This window comes from Geotrypetes seraphini, chromosome 2, assembly GCF_902459505.1.
Source record: "Geotrypetes seraphini chromosome 2, aGeoSer1.1, whole genome shotgun sequence".
Classification (NCBI taxonomy): Eukaryota; Metazoa; Chordata; class Amphibia; order Gymnophiona; family Dermophiidae; genus Geotrypetes; species Geotrypetes seraphini.
This window is the reverse complement of record NC_047085.1, coordinates 54,545,279-54,571,460: the sequence shown is the minus strand read 5'-3', so window position 1 is coordinate 54,571,460 and position 26,182 is coordinate 54,545,279. Positions and strand designations below refer to the sequence as shown.

At 40.0% G+C, this 26,182-nt stretch overlaps 1 protein-coding gene across 1 annotated transcript in view; it reads right to left on the bottom strand.

Annotated features, from left to right (window-relative positions):
- CSMD3 (CUB and Sushi multiple domains 3) overlaps positions 1 to 26,182 on the bottom strand; it is a 1,852,015-nt gene that overhangs the window by 90,872 nt on the left and 1,734,961 nt on the right. Inside the window, exons 60-61 of the mRNA XM_033933128.1 lie at positions 24,813 to 24,992; positions 21,291 to 21,464 (exon numbers count right to left, since the gene is read on the bottom strand). Coding sequence (XP_033789019.1) covers positions 21,291 to 21,464; positions 24,813 to 24,992 — 354 coding nt within the window. The remainder of the gene's footprint in view (positions 1 to 21,290; positions 21,465 to 24,812; positions 24,993 to 26,182) is intronic.

Sequence of the window (26,182 nt, the reverse complement as noted above, 5' to 3'; positions counted from 1 at the left end):
TCCTACCTGATCCCCCTGTCCAGCAGTAGGCCTTCTTCTTTCCCTGCTTCCCATGTCCAGCATCCGGTAGCCTGGGAAGCCTCGGGGCTATTGCTAGGCCGGCCCACCTCGCATTATCGAAGTGGGCCGGCCTAACAAATGCCCCACGGCTACTAAGTTTGCTGGTCTGTTGGTGAGAAGAGGCGTCCTGATAGCAGCAGCGCAGGAGTCAAACTGCCACCGCCACTCAAATCTGTCTACGAGCCACCCCACGCGCTGCAAGCTGTCGCGAGCCGCCCCCACATGCCGCAAATCGAATACGGCCACGGAAGCAGACACCACAGTGGCAGGGAACACGGCCTCCTAAGTGCGCATGCGCTCTTAGGGTTTTATTATAGAGGATGGTGTGTCCTCCAAAACATATCCAAAACTTACTGTATCCACCTGTACACCACAAAAAAAGCCCTTATGCCTATGGGTATCATCTTTAAGTAGGTACAGTAGGTTTTGGAGGGCTCACCATACAATAGAAGCAAGTTATAGTGACATCTACCTGGGACTTTTAATGTGGATTGTCTCTAAAGTAACCCTTTGAAAGCCCCTCTGCTCTGCTGTGAAGATATAGGAGTGGTGCTGAAAAGTTCTCAGCCCAACCAACTTCTTAAATCTGATGTTATTTTGCCACTGTAGTTATAAAAAAGTGTTAGTTTAGATCTGAAAGTGTCAATTTTCTTTTTTTTTTTAGTTAAATATTCTTTATTAAAGAAATTTTTTTAAAAAATCAAAACATATAACAGAATAACCATGATAAACTACAATAACAGAGCAGTACCTGGATCAGAAAAATAAAAAGGCTGAAAAATAAAGACATGAGCAAAGGCATTATGCATACAACAGAAATCAGAAACACGATATATAAAAAAAGAAAAATCATGAAGAAGGTTCATGAAAATACATATTGTTGGAAAGAAGACCATATACAGGAACTTTATATGAACGAGAAGTATATAAAGAACTGTGTAATTCAAATTTTTGTGTTAGACAAACTAAATTCCACCACATAGACACATGTAAATCTCTCTGAATTTTCCAATTTTTTAGGATCATTTTAAGAGCTAAAGCAAGTAATATATCAAATAATCTAGCTTGATCTTCAGTTAATACATCCCCCAATACTGTGCTTCTCCAGATCACAATGGGAAGAGTAAGCTGAACTCGGAAAGAAAAAAATCTGGGAAACAATGGATCAAACCGCATCCCAGAAGGGCTTTAGAGTTTTACAAGTATAGAGCAAATGAGTTAATGTTCCACAGTCAGCTTGACAATGCCAACAAACATCAGAGGACAAGTGACCAATATGCTTCAGTTTCCTAGGAGTCCAGAGAGCTCTATGAGAAATTAAAAAAAAACAGTGATTGAGACAAGGAGGCTGACATCGAAGTCAGGGAAGTAAACTAGAAGGTGGACCATTGATAAGTCGTCAGCTGCATCTGGAGATCCTGCTCCCAGACAGAATGTAGTAGCAGCATGAAGATGATGATATATTTTAGAAGAGAGATGACGAGGATCTGCTAATGCAGAAAAATACCTGCAGATATGAGGCAGCACAGATAGAAACTGATGCTTACTCTTAGACATTGTAAAAAGTGTCAATTTTCTCACTCTAATGAGATAAACTAAGCAAACACTCTTTTTAGCTACAGTGGTAAAATAACATCAGATTTAAGAAGTTTGTTGGGCTGAGAACTTTTCAGCACCCCCTCGTATGTGAGCCATGTGAATTTGTTATACAGGCTGGCAATACTGGTGTGGATTTTTTTTTTCCAGATCTTTGGGTGGTGCAAGGGGGGGTCAATGACCACTAGGGGAGTAAGGGATTTCATGCCTTTTGATTTCATGCTCTGTTTGATCTCCTTTTTAACCCTTATTTGTTTTTAAAACAGGTCTAGCCCCAAATGTCTAAATGGTGCCCTGGGCGTTTTGTTAAAGGTTTGATTATCCCTGCAGGACATCCAAGTCCTAAGCCCATGCTAAGCCTGTCCAAAACATGCCCCTAATATACCCCATTAAGATTTAGATGCACTAGAGAAAAATAGACCAGAAAGATGTTCTCTCAGGGTGTCCGCAACTGGCATTGTGCTTATTGTAGGTTTCCAGGTCTTGCTGTGTCTTTGTCAGGTAGAAACCGACGTTTCAACCACCGTGCTGTGGCTTTCTTCAGGGTATGCTCTGAATTCAGCAGTGTGACTTTGTAAATAGTGGGTTCACAGACAGAGCAGTCCACCAATTTGAATTTTGGCAGGAAAGTCAGTTGGTCAGAAATTTGCACTGGAGACTTCAGAGCATACCCTGAAGAAAGCCACAGCACTGTGGTTGAAATGTCGGTTTCTACCTGACAAAGACGCAGCGAGACCCAGAAACCTGCAATAAGCAGACCAGAAAGAAGTCTGGAAAATCAGTTTTGAGAATGCATACTTGGATGTTTTGACTAGTAAGACATCCAAATGTTGGTTTATGCTGTCTTTTAGATGTCTATCTTTTTTGAAAATGTGCGTGATAGCCTCCAATGCATGTACCTATAAGCTTTGGCACTTTCAGTACAGCTGTTGATAAATTGTTTGTGATTAGATATCAAAACAGGAACATGGGGGTTTATATGTAGATAGGAAATAGGGTTTAAAAATTTAACAGATCAATGTATTTCCAAACCAGTGGATGGCAAACGATGCTATGAACACAGATTGGATAACAATGTTCATTGCATGTTATTAGTTTGTAATAAATGCTATATAATATAATAGTTTTTTGTGAAATTGCAATAGTTGCCGGTGAAGGCAAGCTGAAAGGAGCAACAAAAATGGCTACTGACCTTTATGTGAGGAAAATAAATAAAAACAAGAGAAAAAGGTTCTCCAAACTAGTGACGGAAAAAATAAAGGCAAAAGAACTGGTGTTTGTGAAATATAAAAAACCCTCAAAAACAAGAGCACAGAAAGGAATAGCGGATGAAAATGAAAGAAGCCAAGAGAGAGAGAGAGATACATCTGGTGAAAGCAGAAGAACATATGCTAGAAATATAAGAAAGGGAGACAACAATTTTTTTTCAGGTATATTAGTAAAAGGAAGATGAGAAATGGAATTGTGAGACTGAAAAAAGGTATAAACCGCTATGTGGAGAGTGATGAGGAAAATGCAAACGTGCTAAACAAAATACTTCTGTGTTCATGGAAGAAAATCCTGGAGAAGGACCACAACCGGCTGGCAAAGTTATATGATCAAATTGAAAAATTAAAGGTGGACAAAGACATGGGACTGGATGGGATCCAACCCAGGATATTGAGGGAGCTCAGAGGTTCTGACGGGTCAACTTAAAGATTTGTTCAATAATCCCTGGAGATGGGAGAGGTAGTGTAGGATTGGAGAAGAGCGTTTGTGGTCCCACTTCATAAAAGTGGTTTCAGAGATGCAGTGGGAAACTACAAGCCGGTAAGTTTCACTTCAGTTATTGGAAAAATAATGGAAGCTTTGCTGAAGGAAAGAATAGTGAATTTCCTAGAATCTAATGGGTTACGAGATCTAAGACAACATGGTTTTACTAAAGATAAATCATGCCAAACAAATTCAATTGAATTCTTTGTCTGAACGACCAGTGAAATGGATCAAGGACATGTGCTAAATGTAATTTACTTAGATTTCAGCAAAGCCTTTGATACGATCCCTCATAGGAGGCTCTTGAACAAACTTGACAGGCTGAAGTTAGGACCCAGTGATGAACTGGATTAGAAATGTGTTGATGTACAGATGTCAGAAGGTGGTGGTTAATGGAATTTGCTTGGATGAAAGAAATTTGAGTAGTGGAGTGCCTCAAGGATCGGTGCTGGGACCAATTTTATTCAATATGTTTGTCAGTGATATTGCCAAAGGGTTAGAAGGTAAGGTTTGCCTTTTTGTGGATGATGGTAAGAGTGGACACCTTGGAGGGAGTTGAAAACATGAAAAAGGATCTGCAAAAATTGGACGAATGGTCTAATGTTTTGGCAACTAAAATTCAATGCAAAGAAGTACAGAGTGATGCATTTGAGGAGTAGAAATCCAAGAAAGATGTATATGCTGGAAGGTGAGATATGCACGGATTGGGAAAGGGACCTTGGAGTGATAGTGTCTGCGGATCTGAAGATGATGAAACAGTGTGACAAGGCGGTGGCTGTAGCAAGAAGGATGCTAGGCTATATAGAGAGAGGAGTAACCAGCAGAAGAAAGGAAGTGTTGTTGCTCCTGTACAGGTCATTGGTGAGGCCCCAACTGGAGTACTGTGTTCAGTTTTGGAGGCTGTATCTGGCTAAGGATATAAGAAGACTTGAAGTAGTCCAGAGGAAAGTGATAAAAATGGTAGAGAGTTTGTGCCAAAAGATGTACGAGAAGAGACTGAAAGACCTGAACATGTATACTCTAGAAGAGAGGAGGAACAGGGGTGATATGATACAGACATTTAAATATTTAAAAGGTATTAATATAGAACTAAATACCTTCAAGCAGGGGTAGGGAACTCTGGTCCTCAAGAGCCGTATTCCAATCGGGTTTTCAGGATTTCCCCAATGAATATGCATTGAAAGCAGTGCATGCACATAGATCTCATGCATATTCATTGGGGAAATCCTAAAAACCCGACTGGAATACGGCTCTCGAGGACCGGAGTTCCCTACCCCTGGTCTAGAGAAATGAAATTGGTAACACTAAAGGGCATAAATTGTAGTTGCAGGGTGGTAGACTTAGGATTAATATTAGGAAATTATTTTTCATGGAGAGGGTGGTTGATGCCTGGAATGCTCCACCGAGGGAGGTAGTGGAGAGAAAACAGTAAAGGAATTAAAAAAAAAACATGTGATGAGCACAGAGGATCTCAAATTAGAACATGAATAGTATAAATTGAAGAACTAAAGCCAGTACTGGGCAGATTTGCACGATCTGAGTCCTGTATATGGCAATTTGGTTTAGGATGGGCTTGGGAGGGCTTCGAGGGAGCCCCAACAATTTGGAACACGAGGATGATGCTTTGCAGACTTTCACAGTCTGAATCCCACAAATGATTAAATGGTTTGGATAGGCTGGAGTGTGCTTCGACAGCAACTCCAGAAGTTGGAACCTAAGGATAGTACCTGGCAGACTTCTAAGGTCTATGGCTCAGAAATAACAAAGGAAAAAAAAATGATACTTTAATTTAATCATAAGATTGTAATGCATGTAATTATAGTACAAACTGGATGAACTGTTTAGGTCTTTATCTGTTGTCATTTACTATGTTACTATGATGTTCATTTTTTAAATTATGTGTGGCTTAACTGCAGATTACCTTCAAATTTTTTTTTGTTCAAAATATTTTTATTGATTTCATAGTTATAAAATAGAAAATATACAACAAAGGCTTCCGAGGAAGCCTAACAAGAAAAACCAAGTGACAGCTCCCTTCAGTACATCATATCACAATAAGAAATATTATCGATACTCAAGGATAGAAGCAACAAATAATAATGAGAAAACTAACACAGTCTTCTGGTCATAGTACATTGCAAGATAAATACATAAATAGGATGGCAGGACCATGAATTATGTATAGTATCATAATGTAGTCTAGTATGTAAAGCCATAGAGAATACAAAAGCTTAATAGAATCTGGCATTATAAATGGAGAGAGGGTCATATTGATTCCTGAGATATATCAGATAAGGAACACCAATGAAAAGTGTGAAAGATTAAAACAAATTGATGAGTGATGTTATATCAATAAATGATCTCATAAGCATTATTTCAAAGGTCTTGAGTAGAATGGTCTATTAGTATAGACCATGTATTATCATAAGTGGATAGTAACTTAGAGCGTTCTGCCATATGTTTCTCGTATTTAGCATGGAGGCATACTGAATTCCACCAATGAGTGAGGCTGAGGTTAGAGAAGTCTTTCCAATTTTGTAAAATTAATTGAAGAGCTATGAATAACAAAAGGGTCAAAAGACGATCATGATACAAAGATAAAGGTGAGGACAGTGCCGAGGATCCCAGAAGTAAGACATCCAATGTGAAGGGGTCATTAATAATAAAAAGTTTGGTAATCACATTCCAGATAGAGGACCAAAAAATCTGTAAATGGGGACAATCAAATAACATATGTCGTAGGGAGCCTTCGGAGGATTTACAGGTCCAACAGGAGCTATCCGTGGATCTCTTAATTTTAGCTGTTTTGGACGGAGTCCAGAAGGCTCGATGATACAGAAAAATCGCAGTTTGTCTATGGGAGGCTGAGTGGAGCGATTTAAAGATCCTAATCCACAGTTCCGTCCACATACGATCAGTTAATGGAGATTGCAACACCAAATCCCACTTAGTCAGGGAAGCCGAAATTGCAGGGAAACATTTTGAATGTATATATTTATACCAATTAGATGATTGTCCATGGGATGCAGAGAAGGAAAGAGCCATAGAGTGTAGGTCTGAAGTGGTATGAAGAGAAGTTGGAGAAGGATACCTCGCAGAAAGGCAATGGTGGAGTTGAATCCAATTGAAATATTGAGAGGGAGGGATGTTATATTTGGCCATGATATCTGAAAAAGTAATCCATTTGTCATTAGTCAAAAGATGGGAAATATGCCAAATTCCTCGCTGTTGCCAAGTTTTCCAAACCATCACCGCGTTGCCTATCTTGAGTTTGGGGTTATGCCAGATAGGTGCAGATACTGAATCAGCCAATTTCATATTTGAAAGGGAGTCAATATAATTGATCGCCTGCCAAGTACTTAATATAATCGGGTTTTGTTTTGCCAATTGAGGAAGAGGAATGGCAGGAGCATGATGCAATATATAAGAATCAACTAAAGAGAGTTCCAAAGGTAACCACGTAGGATTTACATGCATAGACTCAACATTCAGCCATAAGGAGCCCTGAGACATCAAAAATGCATGGTGATATTCGCGAAAGCTAGGAAAATTGACTCCTCCCTGCTCCTTAGAACATTTCAGTTTACGGAGTGCAATCCGAGGCTGTTTGCCTTGCCATAAAAAGGAAGTGAGTAAGTGTTCAATACGAGAATAAATTGAGTGAGGGAAGAGAAAGGGAAGCATACTAAGGATGTAATTGATTTTCGGAGTGTTCATCATACGTATTGTAGATAGTCTACCCCACCAGGAGAGATTAAGGGGGGACCATCTGGAAGTGCAGGAGCGAATAATAGAGAAGATATAGTCAGAGTTAAGTCGTGAGGTGGAGTCGAGAGAGGGCCCAAAATACAATCCAAGATATTTGATCTTAGAAGGGGACCATATGAAACCATATTGGGAAGAATCAGATTGAATATCTATACAGTTTAAAGGTAAAAGTTCAGATTTATTGATGTTTAATTTGTATCCAGAAATCACCGAATAGCGATTAATTTGTTCAAGGATAAAGATAATAGATTCTGGATGAACATAAAGAAGAACATCGTCGGCATATGCCGAGAGTTTAACTGAAAAATCATTGTAATGAAAGCCAGCAATTCGAGAATCATTCCGTATAGCAGATAAAAGTGGTTCAAGAGCAAGATTGAAGAGTAAGGGAGATAGGGGGCAACCCTGTCTCGTGCCACGGGATGGAGAGAAGGGTTGGGAAAGAAGTCCATTTATCATAATTCGTGTCGTGGGATGAGAGTAGAGAACTTTAATCATAGATAAGAAGGGATCAGGAAAACCATACCAACGTAGAATATGAAATAGGAAGGGCCATTCTAGACGATCAAAGGCTTTTTCGGCATCAAGAGCCATGATTACCAGTCTATCTGCGTGAGAAGATGAGTGATGGATAATGTGAGACAAGAGTCGGGTATTATTAGAAGAGTAACGATTATTTAGAAAACCAGATTGGTCCGAGGAAATGAGCAGAGGAAGTACGGTTTGAAGCCGAGAAGCAAGGATCTTAGCGAAAATTTTTGCGTCTACATTGATTAATGAGATGGGACGGTAATTTTTGACCTCTTGAGGGTCCTTACCCGGTTTAGGAAAGACAATGAGATTAGCTTCTGTAAAGGAGCCTGTGGAATGACCTTGATTGCACAAGAAGTGAAAGAAAGGAAGCAAATGTGGAAGTAAAATTGGTAGAAAGGCTTTGTAAAATTCTATTGTAAGGCCATCCGGGCCTGGAGATTTGTTCGGAGCCATGGAGTTAATGGCATCCGTGATTTCCTGGGAAGTGAAGGGAGAAGAAAGTGAGAGAGAATCTGTAGGAGAAAGAGTGGGGTGCGGGAAAGATAAGAAGGAATTGAGATTAGCTTCAGAGGAGGTGATTTCTGAAGAATAAAGATCTTGATAGAAATTATGGAAGGCGGATGAGATGATTGAAGGATCTGTAGTAAGTATTCCTGCGGGGTCTTTAATGGATGATATGGTAGTTTTATCCTGGGATTTTTTCAAATAATTCGCAAGCAGATGTCCAGGTTTGTTATTTTCTGCGTAGTACGAAGCCGCTTGGACGAAGACTGAATTGGCAGCAGATGAACTCAATAAAGAGTTGTATTGGATTCTAAGGTTACGAAGAGTAGTCAGGGCTGTAATATCAGTAATGTCTGAAATATGGGTAGCTTCCGCTTCACGTATGCGAGATTCAAGGTCTCGTAGGGTTTGTTTTCTAGAGGAGTGGAGTCTAGCAGTAAATTGAATTATTGTCCCACGTATGAAAGCTTTGAAGGCATCCCAGGTGTTGATCCAATTGGACTGAGTGGGGATGTTAAAATGAAAAAATTCTTGGATGGCCGCAGTAATACTTTCAGAGAATTGGTTTTCAGCAAGGAGTGAAGAGTTGAACCGCCATTGCCTACTGCGAGGTGTAAGAGAAAAGTAAGAGCAAGTCAGGGAAATAGCTGCATGATCAGAAATTGTGATAGAGTGAATATCAGAGGTGGTGATGTGAGGTAAGATAGAAGAAGAGGCAAGAAAGTAATCAATCCTGGAGTATGTCGAGTGTGGTGCTGAAAAGAACGTAAATTGATCAAGGGTGGTATGCTGCAATCTCCAGGGATCTGTTAAGTGAAGCTGGGATATAATATCATGCAATGCATACCATGATTTTGGTTTCTTGTAGGAGGCATGTGATTTCCTGTCCTTGGAAGGATCTAAAATAAGATTAAAATCACCTCCAATAATAATAGGGGTGTCAGGATCCTGTAAGATATGATTGGCCAAATTATGAAAAAATTCAGGAGAATCTAAATTTGGTGCATATATATTTAAAATGCGTAATGTGCGATTGGATATAGAAAGTTTGGCACTAACCCATCTACCATAAGTATCATGAGAGCTAGATAAAATAGAGATGGATGGATGATGTTTAATTAGGATAATTACACCATTTTTTCCATTCAGAGCAGGGGAAAACAATGGCGCACAAAAGCCTTGTTTAAGAAATTTACTTGAGCTAGATTCATTGAGATGAGTTTCCTGAAGCAGAATAATATCTGATTTAAGATCATCAATATAAGACAATAATTTCCGCTTTTTAATCACATTATTTAGACCTTTGATATTTAAAGATGTTATTGATAATGACATTGAAAGCATGGATATATGATATTTAGCATGGTTGAGATACCTAAATAAGCCAGACAAAATTTGGTGTGGGACTTATAAGCTGTAAATAAAATTATGGCAAAAAAAGCAGAAGCTGTATGCATCTTATAACAAAAATGAAAAATCAACAAAAGGATTATAGTAGAGGAGTAAGAGATGTACCTGAAAGGAGAAAGAGCCCACTGTAATAAAACAGCAAGCAAAAAACTTTGGGTGGCCGAGGAGGGGACAGATAGCCGAGTGAACAAAACAAACTCAGCAACCATTTGATCAGTGTATTGCAAAAAGTAGCTCTAGCTGCATGCACAATTAATTAAAGTAAACAACAGGTCAAAAAGTTTAAGTGCTGTGTTTATAATGAATGAACTATGCCAACAATGGCAATCCACAGCAACCACTAAAACAAGTGAATCATCAGAATAAAGAGGCACATTCAATGTCAGTCAGCCATGAATGCCTGCTGTGGAAGTAACATTAATGAAATAAACTAAAAACAATATATAATGATTATAGAGTTCAGGAGGATAAATAAATGGAAAGAGAGGCATAATAATACAGAAAGATGAACTACTCAGGCAGTCAGTGTGTCCCACTAAGGACATTAGCACTCTGATCTAGTATAAATGACATCAGATAGCAAAGCCTATGATGTCATAGGATAATATTTATTTTTATTTATTTATTTAATCAGTTTTCTATACCGTTCTCCCAGGGGAGCTCAGAACGGTTTACATGAATTTATTCAGGTACTCAAGCATTTTTCCCTCTCTGTCCCGGTGGGCTCACAATCTTTCTAATGTACCTGAGGCAACGGGGGGATTAAGTGACTTGCCCAGGGTCACAAGGAGCAGCATGGGTTTGAACCCACAACCTCAGGGTGCCGAGGCTGTAGCTTTAACCACTATGCCACACTCATAAATTCATAAAATAAATAAAAGATTAAAATCCGTGGCACAGTAATTGAGTCATGTGTGAAAAAATTGCAGAAGACCAAACCTATGTAGTAAACATTCATCATCTAAGTTTCTGGACATTTAAAAGTGTAAATTTAAAGCCACTGTACTTTCATTATGTTTACCAATTAACATCCGCACCAACGAGAAGAAAAAGAGTAAGAGGTTCAAAGGGTTTTAGCAGATAGAGTGAGCATAATAGTCCAGTAACATAATATAATATTAAAAAAAAAACAAAAAAACACAAAATGGCTGAGGTGCATGGTCTTGCAGTGCAGAGTCACATGTCTGTAAAAAGAAGAGAGTAACGAACATGCCTAGAGGTCCTGCGATGCAGTGGAAAGGTAAAATGGTAGTAAAAATGAAAAATAAATTAGAGAAGGAGTCATTCAAGCGATATATAGTAAAAGAGAGAGAAATAATCATGGAAATAACAATTGTAGAGTTAGAATAACATGTAGAAAGAGTCAGTTTCAGAGGCAGCATGGCAGATGAGCATCAGGCACAGAGGGAAACAGGCTCACACAGAGTCAATCGGGGTTGGTGAAGTCTCTTCGATGTAAGTAGCCAGAAGCTCCGGGTCAGTGAAGTCTTTTGTTTGATTTAGGTAAGTTACCCTCATTCTTGCCGGATAGAAAAGACCGTAGCGGGCTCCCATCTTTTTTAGTTGTGGTCTGAATGCAAGCAGTTGTTGTCGTGCTTTAACAGTGTTCTTGTGCAGATCTGGGAGGAAAAGGATCTTATTTCCCTCGTGGGTCACAGGCGCTAGTGATCGGGCTTTTTGCTGAATTTCTAGGACCTGCGGGTAGCGGAGGATCCGAAGCACTATGGGTCGTGGCCGGCGATCACGCGGGAACCTGGAGGATGGAGAGCGGTGAGCACGTTCAATTTCAAAATCATGCTTAAAGTGCAGATCTAGTATTTTGGGGATGAAGGACTCCAAGAACGCCACCATATTATTGCCTTCCTGCCCCTCCGGGACCCCCAAAAGACGCAGGTTATTCCGGCGGGAACGATTACTGGCGTCCTCCATTTCTTTTTCCAGGGCCAGCATGCGTTTCACGTGGCCCTGTAATGCCTTAACATTGGCATCTGTGGTTGCTGATTTTATTTCCAAATCAGCTATTTTCACTTTGAAGGTGGTCAGTTCAGTTTGGATTGAAGATAAGTCATCTTTAAGCTCAGAGATGGCATCCTTGGTCTCAGTCATCAGATCCTGGACTGTTTTGATTGCATTCCACAAATCAGACATGGAGGGAGCCTCAGGGCCATCCTGTGTCACCAATTTAGAGTCCTTTGCGGGAGAGGGAGGGTCGGGCTTGTGCCTTTTGCCCTTAGTAGCTGTAGCCATCGTTTATAGTGTGGATGGAGCTGGATGGAGGGGTCTAACACCAGTGTAGTGCAGCCAGAGAGTAAAAAGATGGTGAAGGTTGCTGGAGCCTGCTGTTCAGACGACCATCTTTGTCGGGATCAACAGCGCCCCCTTACCTTCAAATTTTGATTTTATTATACTCTGCTCCTAGATTGCTACACTTTGTTTAAGAAATTAGATTAGCTATGTCTTCAGACTTTGTGTGCATCACATCATCTAGTAGAAAAAGATCCTTGATAGATTGTGGTCTAATGCTATGGAATAATATACCTCGTGACATCCAGCTATTTCTTGCTACTCAAGTTTTAGGAGAGAAGTCAGAGTTATCATGTTTTAAATAACCGGTCCTTAGATTGATGGATTTAGGTCTAAGGAGGCAAAGGATAATTTGGATTTTTAAAATATTATCCCTCTTTTAACAACTACATTAGACTTTTTTTTATCGTCAGACTGGCTGTATTAGTCCAGATGCTCATAGAATTCCTAAGAGAATCAGAGCTAATACCACCATGGCCAGCGATAAAAAAAGCCTAACATGGCTTTGTAAAAAAAAAAAAAAAAAAAGGGGGTGGGAGGGTGTAATTCTTTGGTATTTGCAAACTGTCTTTAATTTGATGGTTAAGCAGAATATAAATTCCTTGATCAGATTAGATATAGAAAAATAATATAGGTCTTTTACCTCATGATAAATCTACAGTAAATTGAGTTTGATATTGCAGAAAAATAGACAAATAATACATTCTACAGCAGTGTTCTTCAACCGCCAGTTTGCGGACCGATGCCAGTCTGCAGAAATTTCCTGCTGGTCCACAGGACCCGAGAGACAGTGTTCTTCAGTCGTTAGTCAGCAATGTGATCAATGCGACGTTATCTTTGGGCCGGCTCCCTCTTCCTCAGTCATGCGGCTCCTACGCATGTCCTGTGCATGAACTGGAAGCCTTCTCTCTGATGTCGCAATGTCAGAGGGAAGGCTTCAAGATAAGGCGCGGGACACGTGAGGAGCCGCTGCTCCCATCTGTGCACTGTGTCAGTGAGGAAGAGGGAGCCATTCCCGAAGATAACACCAGGGCGGCATAAAATGGCCAGGCGGGAGCAGGCCAGAAGGTAAGGCACAGCATGGAGGGAGGGAGACAACAAAGGTAAGGGAAATGATTTTAGTTTTAAATTTAGTGATTGAATTGTGTCAATTTTGAGAATTTACATCTGCTGTCTGTATTTTGCACTGTTCAGGAAGAAATGCATTTGTTTCTTTTTCTCTGGGGTTGTACTGCATGCAGAGTCTTGAATCTTAGGGTTTCGTTTGTATATATTAGTACTTTTAGGGCTCCTTTTTTGAAGGTGCGCTAGCGGTTTTAGCGCACGCACTAGACGCTAACGCCTCTATAGAGCTGGCGGTAGTATTTTCCGTGTAGCGCGGGGCTAGCATGCGCTAAAAATGCTAGCACACCTTCCTAAAAGGAGTCCTTAGTTTTTGGTCCAGTATTTGCATGAAGTTATCTGTTTTCTGGTAGGAATGAATGTTGAGAAGCATAAAGTGTGCTTTATGTAGTTTAATTTTGTGGCCATTATGTGTTCTTAATAAGATTATATAGTGGTACCTCGGAATCCGAACGCCCCAGAACTCGAATGACTTGGAATCCAAACTTTTTTTTGTAGTAAATTTTGTCTTGAAATCCGAACTCTTGCTTTGGAATCCGAACGCCCTTGTTTGTGCCCCAGAATCTGAATGCTGCTTTGGAATATTTGTTAATATTTTACCTTAAAATCCAGTGTATTTCCTGTTAAAATTTGAGTTTGTGGGACCCAGGAACGGATTAATCAAGTTTCTATTATTTTTAATGGGAAAAATTGTCTTGGAACGCGAACGCTTTGGAACTCCAATGGGGTTCTGGAACAGATTAAGTTCGGATTCCAAGATATCACTGTATTGTGTATATATGTGTGTGTATATATGAAAAATGGTGTTACAATTAGTACTATTATGGGGGTAGGGTCTAGGGTGGAGATGGACGGGGTCTGGCCCACGACTTAGCCCAGTGTTCTTCAACCGCCGGTCTGCAGACCGGTGCTGGTCCACAAAATAATTATTTTATTTCCACCGATCCAAAAGTGTCAAAAGGATGAAGAACACTTTTCTACAGGACACTATAATGCAATCTACCAACCTAGTATGTGCTGCAGCATGTGGACACATTCCAAAGTGAGTGTGGGGGAAAGGAGGGTCCTGAATGTGAAAGGGAGACAGTTCCTGTGTTTGAGAGAGAGAGGGACTGTGCATGAAATTCAAACAAAATCTGTTCTACTTTCCTTTCTGCCCATCATTTTTTCAGAAGTTTTTCAGTTAACAATTTAAATCTATCATATTAGAGAAAAATAAAATGGACAAAAAAACAAACAAGTGAGCATTTCATTTCCTTGGGTGGAGAAGCATTATTATGACAGCCCAGTAAATGCTAATGAGGCTTAAAAAATATATGAAATGCTTGTCAGGCACATAAGAATCAATAAGTCTCAGTCATGCATTCTTTGTCGTTAATATTTCTTTTATCACAGCAGACTGCAAAGAACTGCAAAAAAGATTTAACAGAATTAGAAAAGGTTCAAAGAGAAGCGACTAAGATGATAAAGGGATGGAACTCTTCTCATATGAGGAAAGGCTAAAGAGGTTAGGGTTCTTCAAATTGGAAAAGAGACAGCTGACAGGAGATATATTTGGGGTTTACAAAATACTGAGTGGTGTAGAATGGGTATAAGTGAATTGATTTTTTTTACTTTTATCAAAATTTACAAAGACAAGGGAACACTCAATGAAGTTACATGGAAATACTTTCAAAACCAATGGGAGGAAATGTTTTTTAACTCAAAGAATAATTAAGCTCTGGAACCAATTGCCAATTGATGTGGTAACAGCAGTTAAAGTAAATGGGTTTAAAAAAAGGTTTGGACAAGTTCCTAGAGGAAAAGTCCATAGTCTGTGTGATGGGGTGTATGTCCCATCACCATCCAGCAGAGGGAAGACTCAAACTAAGAAGGAGGAGCTGTATGCTGCAAAGACACCTGAGAGTTCTCTATTCACCCTGAGTGAAATTCAATAACAAGATTTCCAGAACAAAGAACCTGGAAAAGTAGAGTTCATTCTGGGGCTTAGGCAGCTTTTGAGGGGTAGAATGTTAGAAAAAGTCTAATCCTCAGTAAGCCTAACCTTGTCTAACCATGCCCCAAAGAGCTTGGAATGACCAGAGAGTCCCAAGAAGTCAGAGTGCTCAAGTTCATCAACCAGCCTTACCTGGTTGAGATTGAGTGACCACAGGATCCCTGGAGACCAAGAGGTCAGTGTGTTTAGATAACATATCTGAATGACCAGCAAGTCCAGGAGGGATCAGTATACTCAGGGAATGACCAGTGGCAGGGAGGTCTACAGGGACTAGTGGTAACCAGAAGAGAAACTGGTAATGGTACTAGAAGCAGCCAGAAGATCTAGAGACACTTGACTGATGGTGACTAGAAGATGGACTAGTAATGGTATGTGAAACATCCAAAAGAACTAGAGAAACTTGACTGATGGTGACTGGCAAAGGGACTGGTGATGCCAAGTGGAGAGACTTGTAATGGTAACAGAAGTAGCCAGAAGACCCAGAAGTCCAGTGAACAGAGGGACTGGTGGATACTGGCACAATCTTTGGTGGCCAGATTGACCAAGGAAGTCTGTTGAGAAGAGCCTGGTTACTTTTAGAAGAGCTTGGTAGTGAAGAGTGTGTTGAAGAACCTGGTGGTGGAAGGGCAAAATGTAATTAGAGGAGCCTTGTGGTGGTGATGTGATGAGAGGTGACCACTTGGCCTGTCACAGTCTGCTATTGAGACAGACATGGGGGAAGCCACTGCTTACCCTGGGTTTGGCAGCTTGTTGCTACTATTTGGATTTCTGCCAGGCACTTGTGACCTGGATTGGCCACTGCAGAAACAGGTTACTGGGCTAAACAGACCATTGGTCTGACTCAGTTTAGCTATTCTTATATTCTTGTTTTAATTCTTCCCAGAAGTAAAAGAAACAGAAGAAATCTCAAAATTTCACTCTTTGTTAATTAAAAACAAATAATATATAAGGGATAAATGAAAAGTAATGCCTCTTCCATAACTTTTGTTTAAATGAAGATATCGTAATAAATAAAAAACAGAAATAATTCCTGAAACATGCTAATTTATTGCACTTATTTTCTACATAGTCATCATCATTTCTGACAATAATGGAAAAAGTTTTTGAAAGCCATTGTAAAATAACTGCACATCTTGTCTCCTCAGCCCTATCTACCTCTTCATTGAACTAACAGATGCTCCTGAAGGCATTCCTTCAATTTTGGAAAATTTCATGGCACTAAGTATGGCCGATAGGATAAGAGTTTGAGACCCATCTTTACAATTACCCCTGTGGTGTTCTGTGATATGTGAGTCCTAGTAAAATTTCCTTCTTGTGCTTTTAAACTCTTCTCTATTATTCTTTCAAAGTTTTCATAGTTGCAGTGTAATGCTTTGAGTGATCCTCTGATTGTTCTTTATGATGTTGTCAATCTTCCTTGTGTGAGACTCGTCTGTTGTTGACAGAACTCATCCACTTTGTTTTTGATCACCCAGATCAGCCCTTCCTAATCCACAATCTTTACTTTTTTGGCGCAGTGATGCACAATAATAATAATAATAACAGTTTATATACCGCAATACCGTTAAGTTCTATGCGGTTTACAATAGATTAAGCGAGGTACAAATTGATTGAATTTAAGAGGGGGGAAGAGGAGAGTTAATAGGACCGGAAATGCGTTGTTGAGGAGAAAGAGATTAATAGGACAGAGGAATCACTATGGAGGAGAAAGAAGATGAGTGGGTCAGTTGTCTAGATACTTTAGGAACAGTTGAGTAATCACATCAACGTAATCATTATCACAAACAACCAGCATGAAATAATGAATTTCAATTGGAGGGACTCCAATAGAAATTCTGTCAAGGTATGCGCTTAAATTGCAGTGATGAGTGCTCATTGCATGATTCCATTTTATAACAATAATATAACAGCCTCTTTGCACACATCTCACCAACTGAGGTGAAGGAGAAAATTTCAAAGAACAAGTGAACATCTGTAGCTTGTTGGTGCTGCCATCTATTGAATTATGGTGGTGGAGGCATTACTTTTTATTTAACTCTTGAACTCATTGTGCAAAAGTCCAAATTGTATAGTTTTGAACTTGAAATCTGCATCTTGGAAAGTCTCAGAATATTTAAAATATTTAAACATTTATATGAATTTATGTGTGAATGTTCATGCTAGGTTTAAATGCTCCTTCGACTAACTATATTGGAAAGCAATGGATCCCAAGGAATCCTGTTACTCGCAACCCAATAGATTTCCCAAAAGCTACATGTATAATAAGTTATGGCCACCCCATCCCATAAAGGTCTCACTGAAGGAGACACATAATGAGACCGAGTCACAAATTACTTGCATCTAAGTAGAAGCCAATAGATAAAACATGAACAGATTGGTTAGGCAATTGGGAGGAATGGAGAAGAGTAATGGCATTGGGGAGCTTAATGAGCAGATTTGCAGTGGGTGGTTGGGGCCAGGATTATTAGAAAAGTTGTACTAAAAGCTGGTTTTTGGAGTGAGAGTTTATAGTGCAGCCATGATTGGTAAAGGCTCTGAGGTGTGTGGTGCTTCTGGATGAGGTAGAAGTTTTTGGCACTTCTGATATATGTCTCCTGAACTGAACAGCATGATAAGTGGGAAAAGCTTTGGCTTGGCCTGAGTGAGGTTTGGGTAGTTTTTTTGTTGTTGTTGTTTTTCTTGTGCCATCCCGTCATGGACAGCTGGTAATTTTAGCAATTGATTAAGTAAGAAAGTGGTTGCAGTTCCTAGTGCCTCATAGTTTTTTTTTTCTAGTTTTCTTTTTTTCTTCTCTTTTGTAATGAGGGTTTAGATTGGGGTGTGAATTAATAATGGAGAGTCAAAGGTTATTAAGAGTAACAGAGCATTAGGACAGTGAATGAGGTTGCCTATTTTAAGGGTTGTGGGAAGAGGGTTTCAGAGGTTGCTGTATATGTCAAGGCTGCTAAGAGGATCAAACCATAAGCAGATGTTATGTCAGTGATCTGGAAAAATGCGGTCACTTAGTCCTGATTATCTGACAGAGAAGGATGCTGAAACAGATGTAAAAACTGGATTACCAAGGGGAGTGGCAGATGAAGTGGAAGCAAAAGTAAAAAAAAGAAAGGGGAGAACATAGTAACATAATAAATGACAGCAGATAAAGTCCAGAATGGCCAATCCAGTCTGCCCAAATACACACTCTCTATAATTTAATGATTTAATTTAAATTGTTCTTTTTCTTAGATATTTGTGGGCCAGAAACCCAGCGCTCTGCCCGGTACTATGCATCTTCTGGAGTCTCCGTCAAAGCTCACTCCAGCTCATCTAAACCATTCCAGCCTATCCTTAACTGAATGGCCATATACATGACACAGATCAGTTGGGTAAAGAATTGGCACCAATGACCTCCAGGGGGAAGTTTGATTGTCTGAGCTCTGGATGTATTGAGTCTTGTAGATGTAAGGTAACTGACATATTTTTTCATGAATTATTTTGGGATATGGAAGCAAAAATATAGACTAAAAGCAATGAAGTGTTACGTGATAAGTGTCAGAGTGATAAACTGTTACAACATACCCCTCCCCCCCCCCCAGTGTAGACATTTCCCCTAATGCCCCCTCTCTAAGACATCTGTATATGAAATTTTCCCTGGTATGCATTCAGAAGAAATCTCCAGTCACTCGTGCCCTTGTTGATGCTGGGATCAATAATGGCACCAGTGTCCCCTAGTGATAGTCTCTCAAGACTACTGCTAGGCATTATGTTTCTATATACAGTATAGGCAAAGAAATCTAATTTTTATCGACTCAGAAGGTCAGACTGAACCTTCCATGATTTGCATATAGCTTGATACCTGTTTGCATTGTGATGAGGAAGATAGGGGACCTTTGGAGGGAGTAAAGAAAATCCCATCCCCAGCCAGTCGGGATTTCAAGATATCCCTAATGAATAAGCATGAGACAGATTTGCATGCCTGTCACCTCTATGTCATGCAAATCTACCCCGTGCATTTTCATTAGAGATATCTTGAAAACCCAACAGGATGGGGATCCCCAAGGACAGGTTTAAGAACCATAGTGGTTCAACCACTGTACTGTTCTGTACGTGTATGCATGGAAGGAGTCTGGATGAACAGTGGGTGGGGTTCAAAATGATGATCACAAATTATAGAATAGCATAAGTTGTGTGCATATGAGGGGGGTGTTGAAACATTCTCAGCCCAACCACCAACTTCCTAAATGCTGAGCATTATTTTGCCACTGCAGCTGAAAGAGTGTTATTTTATTTTGTTAAGTGCCAATTTTCAGAAATAAAATTCTATGTTTTGACATATCCATGTCATTCTCTTCTTGGTTGGGCTCAGAACGTTTCAGCACTTCCTCGTATCTGTCCTAGTTAGATGCTAGCATTTACATAAGCTCTATGGCTGACTTCAGTGCTCATTGGGGTCCTTTTAGTAAAGCTGCAGCAAAAATTACCTTAGTGTGTTGCTTACTCAAGGCTTTCCCATGCACTAGGGCCACTTGTGCCTTGGCCAGAAAATGGATAACTTTCTAATTTACCTAATTAATGGCCATTTGCTAATCTCGCCATTGGTGCATAGCCATTAAACAAAGTTACCGTGTGAGCCCTTATGACATCTATTAGATGACAGGAGTCTATGGGAGACTTTTACAGGTTGTGAGACCTATTCCTACATTTTGCTGAAGTCACGGGCTTGTGCAAACTGGTTTCAGTTCAGATGCTGAGATGCTAATGTGTGGCATGTGAGTGTGTGGATTTCTTGCTGTGAAGTTACCAGTGCTGGAAAGACAATGAGCTATTTAACAGTGCTGAAAGCAAATGCAAGTCAGCAGGACAGATACTCCATCCGGGAACCTAAGAACTGATAAAGTGATGCCAGGATATAGCACTGATACTGATGTACCCGTGTGAAGAATGGAAACTTCAAGAAGAAGAAAGTTCTAGAAGCTATGCCTGTCCAGGGCCCCCCAGGGAAGAATGGAGGCGTGGACTAGGAGAGGGTTAGATAGGCAGTTGGTCTTATCCAATAGGGCGATACATATTCCCAGTCAGGGGAATGATCTAAGAGAAAGATACTTTCTGTATAAAACCCCCATGCTCTGGCAGAGTTTCTTTGGAGAATCTGCACCATACTTACAGAAATATGCTGGCACTGCTTGTATGAGGTTTTTTCTCTCTATTGTATATGTCCAAATTGATTTATTTCTGATTTGACAATTGCTGCTATAATACTTATTACTAGAATAAAAAGTTATTTGCTTTGGAATATACAATGTAATGTTGTGGGCATTTTATTTTTTTTTTTGGGGGGGAGGAGTTTCCTTCACAACGGATCCCCAGTGAGGTAAAGTAAGCAGCCTTTTACTTCAGGCGGTAAGGACAAATACGCTAATACCGCACTAATTGATTGTTTTTGTTTGTTGATTTATCACCCGCCCTTATCCAGGGCGAGTTACATGTTAACATAAAAAATAAAACATAACATTTATCATACAAGTCACATCAAGAAAACACTATAACATACATACATATAAAAATCAAATTGCATATGACATACACGTCACATCAATGACAAATGTCATTTAAGGCCAGAATACTGGCCAACCCTGTCATACTTAAAAATGTAAAATTGCATAAGGCACACAAGATGCCTCAATAACGAACATCATTATATCAAATAATACAGACCAGACTATCGAAAACCTCAGTGGCCAGCACTCAGCACTCAACAGTCATCACTCCTTCCCACTCTCTACCCCCAAACACCCCCCCTAGAGAAAATTCAGAAAAATTATGTTAGTGTGTGGTGTATGTGAGTAGACAGGGAAATGTACTGAAGGACGGCAGTGCATTTTCCGTGGTAAGCCATTTTAGATCTTGGTACATTCAAGTGCTGTAGACATGTAAAGACAAAAACTCGTGGCAGAAAAATAATGTAAGTGCTCTGGATATGATTTTCTTCGATATTTTTTAGTGTACAAATGCAAACAATAATATAGCAGGCTGTAGTTTATCCATGAACTTTGCACTAATTTTCAAAGTAAAAATGTGTGCACTTTGAAAATTAGTGCAAAGTTCACTGGTACAAAATGCCCAGAAACTGTTTACTCACTTGAGCAATGTGAAAGTTGTCCTCATTGCATTTTATATCAATTTTATCTTCTCAAAGGTCATACTCTATATGAAGGTAACTAGCAAAAGATAATACTAGTAAAATGTAAGCAATTCAAATACTCACGTAGGCACTGAGGTACTTCACCACTCCAGGTTCCATTCCCAACACAGGTTAATACTGCAGGAAATGATAACTCATAGCCAGGCGAGCACATATAACTAATGCTAAATCCCCAGTCAAAATTTGTTCCTTCCAACCTTCCGTTAGAAATTTGGGGTGGAGTTGGGCAGGTTACAGCTGTAATAACATTACAGATAATTAGGCACAGATGTTACAATTATCCCTGCGGCTCCTAGTTTTCCAGAAAAACAGATGTGCTAATTTCACCTTTCTACAACGTTGTAGTGCCACTGATTAGACGTAAGATCTGCAATAAGAATATTTGCGATGAATTTTAGATATAACTTAAAATCTGCAGAACATATGTTCTACCTGAAATTATTATTGATTTATTTTATAGACAGCAAGCTAAATTTAGATAAACTAAATTATTATAATGATTATATGGCACTTTTCAGATGAGCACAACACTGCATTTTTTTGTGGTTGATATGGTGTTAATATAGTATGCAGGCTGTTAATGTGAGCACAACTATGACTTTCATTCTAGTTCTTGTCCCTGGTGGTCACCATGAGTCTAGGATAAGCCTGGTCTTTAGGCATAAATGCCCTGATTCTATAAATGGTGCTGGAAGTTAGGTGCCTAGATCAGCACCCCTAGCTGATCTAGGCACCTAACTTACCTCCCACCCCCTTCCTGAAACCACATTAGGCTTGTTTGTCACTAACCATGGCGTTAAAAATTCCAACGTTCGTAGAATTCCTAAGAGCGTTGGAATTTTTACCGCAGCAACCAGTAAAACAAAAGCCTAACATGGCTTCATAAAAAGGGGGGAGGGGTAATTTTTTAAATTCACTTATGTATTTATTCATTCAATTTTCTATACTGTTCTCCCAGGGGAGCTCAGAACGGTTTACATGAATTTGATCAGGTACTGAAGCATTTTTCCCTGTCTGTTCCGGTGGGCTCACAATCAATCTAGTGTACCTGGGGCAATGGGGGGATTAAGTGACTTGCCCAGGGTCACAGGGAGCAGTGTGGGTTTGAACCCACAACCTCAGGGTGTTGAAGCTGTAGCTTTAACCATTGTGCCACATTCCGTCACTGATAACTGAAAGCAATATTAAAAAATAAGAATAAAAAAATTAATTAGTCGGTAGGTGCCTCATGTGGTAGTTGTTTACACCGAGGCACCTACAGGCAAGTAGGTATGGTTAGGGGCAGATTTGGGCCATGGATTCACTTAGGTGCACTCTTTTAGGCTAAGAAAACCCTGGCCTAACTGGCACTGTGCCTATGGTTTTAACTGCTACCGGCATCTAAGAACATTTAGGTGCCTTTAGGCACAATTCTATAAACAGCACCTAGTGGATGATTGACACCTGCGCTCAACAACCTAGAAGCTAGGCAACATTTATAGAATCGGGGCCCAAAAGTGTGATATTCTGTGCTAGTTTGTTCTATTTGGTCAATATACTAGTATAACAATAGCTCTTTTTGGCAGCATTTTCTTTTAGAAACATGATGGCAGATAAAGGCCAAATGGCCCATCTAGTCTGCCCATCCGCAGTAACCATTTTTTCTTTCTCTCTCCGAAAGATCCTACGTGGCTAACCTAGGCACTCTTGAATTCAGATACAGTCTCTGTCTCCACCACCTCTTCTGGGAGACTGTTCCATGCGTGTACCACCAGAGCTTCCTTTCAAATGAAAGAGTCTCGACTCATGCGCATTTACGCCACGTAGGCATTTAAACGTCTCTATCATATCTTCCATTTTCCACTTTTCTTATAAAGTATACAGATTGAAATCTTCAAATCTGTCCCCATACACCTTATGATGAAGACCATGCACCATTTTAGTAGCCTTCCTCTGGACCAACAACTTCAAAAGGAAGATTGTTTTATTGGAAGAAAAAAATTCCTGTGGGGTTGATATACAAAGTTATTTAACCAGCAAAAATAGCTCCTGACAGATTAAATTGCTTGTTTGGTGCTACCCACTGATATTCAGCAGCAATTAACTGGATAATGCCACTGAATATACCATAGGCCCCTAAACTCAAAGCTGGCTAACGTAGATGGGCTTAAAAATGTTTTGGACAAGGTCCTGGAGAAAAAGTCTACAGTCTGCTATTGAGACAGACATGGGCGAAACAACTGTTTGCCCTTGGATTAGTAGCATGGAATGTTGCTACAGTTTGGGTTTTTGTCAGGTACATATGACCACTGTGGAATTTGGCCACTGTGGAAACAGGATACTGGACTAGATGGACCCAGTATAGCTATTCTTATGCTCTTATGGTTATTTTGTGGGCAGTCTGGATGCAGAGTTACCACTTATGTGGTTAAGTACTGATATTCAGCAATCAGCTGCCTAACGCTGGGTTTTACTAAATGGTGCTAGAGGTTTTTAGCATGGGCTGGCAAGGTAAATGCTCCAATGCTCATAGGAATTCTATGAGCGCTGGAGCATATACTTCCCTGGCCCACGCTTAAAACCTCTAGTACCATTTAGTAAAAGGAGCCCCTAAGTTTGGTGGTTGAATCAGACCACCTAAAAGTCAATTCTATCACCCCTCCCCCCCCCGGCCTTTTTTAAAAAAACTGTGTTAGACTTTTTTATCGCCAGCTATGGCGGTAAAAGCTCCGACGCTCATAAAGTTCATATGTGTGTCGGAGCTCATACCACCATGGCTGGCGATAAAAAAACCTAATGCAGCTTCATAAAAGGGGGCCTTTATTTTGTGTTGCTTGTGCAGTTTGTTGCTGAATACGGCATTTACCCCCTCCCCCCCCCTTTTTTTTTACAAAACTACAATAGGGGGTTTTACTGCAGGCCGGCAAGCTGAATGCTCTGTGCTGCTCCTGTTGCTCATAGGAACTCTATGAGTGTCGGGAGCAGCGCAGAGCATTCAGCACACTGGCCTGCACTAAAAACTGCTTTCGTGGTCTTGTAAAAGAGGGGGTTAACCACTTAAGAGATATTGGGTAGCATAAACCCAGATATTTAATTCCAGTGCCCAGATATGGCCTGGCATTGAATATGTGGGAATAATGTCATCAATTTCAATGGCGATGTCTTGATCACACATTGTGAAGATATTCACCATAATCAAAATGGCTGACTTTTTCTACTTAATGCAAGATGTGTGGGTTGTTTGTGGTTAAATAAACTCTATGAAGTGGACCCCATGTTTTGCTGTACTAAATTAGGATATCATACTTTACAAGTAAATAAAATAGTGCAGCGGGACTTCCACAGATGAAAAGAGTACATCTTCAATTTAGTCTTTCTCAAGACGATCCCTTTTCCCATATCCACGGGACACTGTACATAAACTTTCTCTGCCCATAAACACAGAACCACCTGCTTACACTTCAGTGTGTGAACAAACAAGAGTTTCTCAGCCAAAAGCACAGTTTGAGTTTGCTATTATGAATAATGTTTTGGCTGCTTCTACTGCTTACTGAAATGAAACAGAAGCAAAAAGAAAATATCCTTAAGGAAGAACAAAAAAATTACCTTTACAAATTGGAATCACTCCACTCCAAGTGCCATTAATGGTGCATGTACGTATTCTAGAGCTCTTGGGTTCCATTGTGTAGCCAGGTTGGCAAAGATAAGTCACATTCTGTCCAACAATAAAATCATCTCCATATTTAATACCATTAGCTGGTATACCTGGATCCGCACAACTGATTACTATAAGTGAAACAGTTAAAGAGCAGATGGTACTAAATTAATATAACTATTCTATAGAAAGAAAACAACATTCAACTATTTATAATCAGTATAGAAATGTGTTTATCGAAAGGTATATAAAATCCATTAATATTGGTCATCAAAGAACTGCATGAGGCTTGTCCAATCTGTGGACTTGGAATAGGGTTACCAGACATCCAGATTTCCCAGAACATGTCTGGGGGTCCGGATGGCTTTTCAAAACCCCGCACTTTGTTTGGGTTTTGAAAAGCTTCCCGTCAAAATTGCATTGGGAAAGGGTATCCGCATATGCGTGGTCACATGATGATATCTCGTGAACGCGTCACGTCATTGCGTCATGGCCGCACATGCATGGATGTTGTCTAGGGGTGGGGCTAGAGGCAGAACAGGGCATGACAAAGGCAGAACGGGGCGGGCCTGGGGTTGTGGCTATGGGTCTGGATTTTCCTTCAGGAAAATCTGGTAACACTAACCTGGGGCCAGAACCTGGCCCTCCATGTGCTTTTTTTCTGGCCCTTGGAAGCTTGGTAATTTATGTGTGGAGCTTATAACAAGATTCATAAGAGCCAACTTTTGAAAATGATTGGGAATGTTGAACTTAAAACTCACAACAAATTTCACCTCACCCAGCTAGGAAAAATGTTAAGAGCAGGGCAGGTAATATGGACAGAATCAAAAGCTAGGGTCCTGCCACTCTCTCCTCCCCCTTGCAGCTCGTCAGCATCATTCTCTCTCTCCCTCCCTCTCTCTCCATTCAGGCCATCTAAAGTACTGTTCTCTAACAAGCTCCTCAGTCCATCATCTACAACACACTTTTATCCTTTAATTTGTTTCACTTTCTTCTAATTTCTTTTTCTTCCTTACTCCTCCATGTCCTCCCTACTTTTTAATTTTTTGTCCTTTTGCACAGGCATAATTTGATGTTTTGTATTTAGGAACAGGGAGTTTAATAGCTCTCTTCCTGCTGTACTCCCTATATCTTTTTTAGCCTGTTCTGCTTCTCATTTCCTCTTGACCCAGACTTCTATTTCAATACACTCACCAGCAAGCTCCAATGAACTTTCCCCTTACCAATTGCTATTTGATGCAGGTTTAGTTCACCTATCCCAGGGGTCAGCAACCTTTTTAAAGCAAAGAGCCATTTTTTCCTAAATGTTTGACCCAAGATT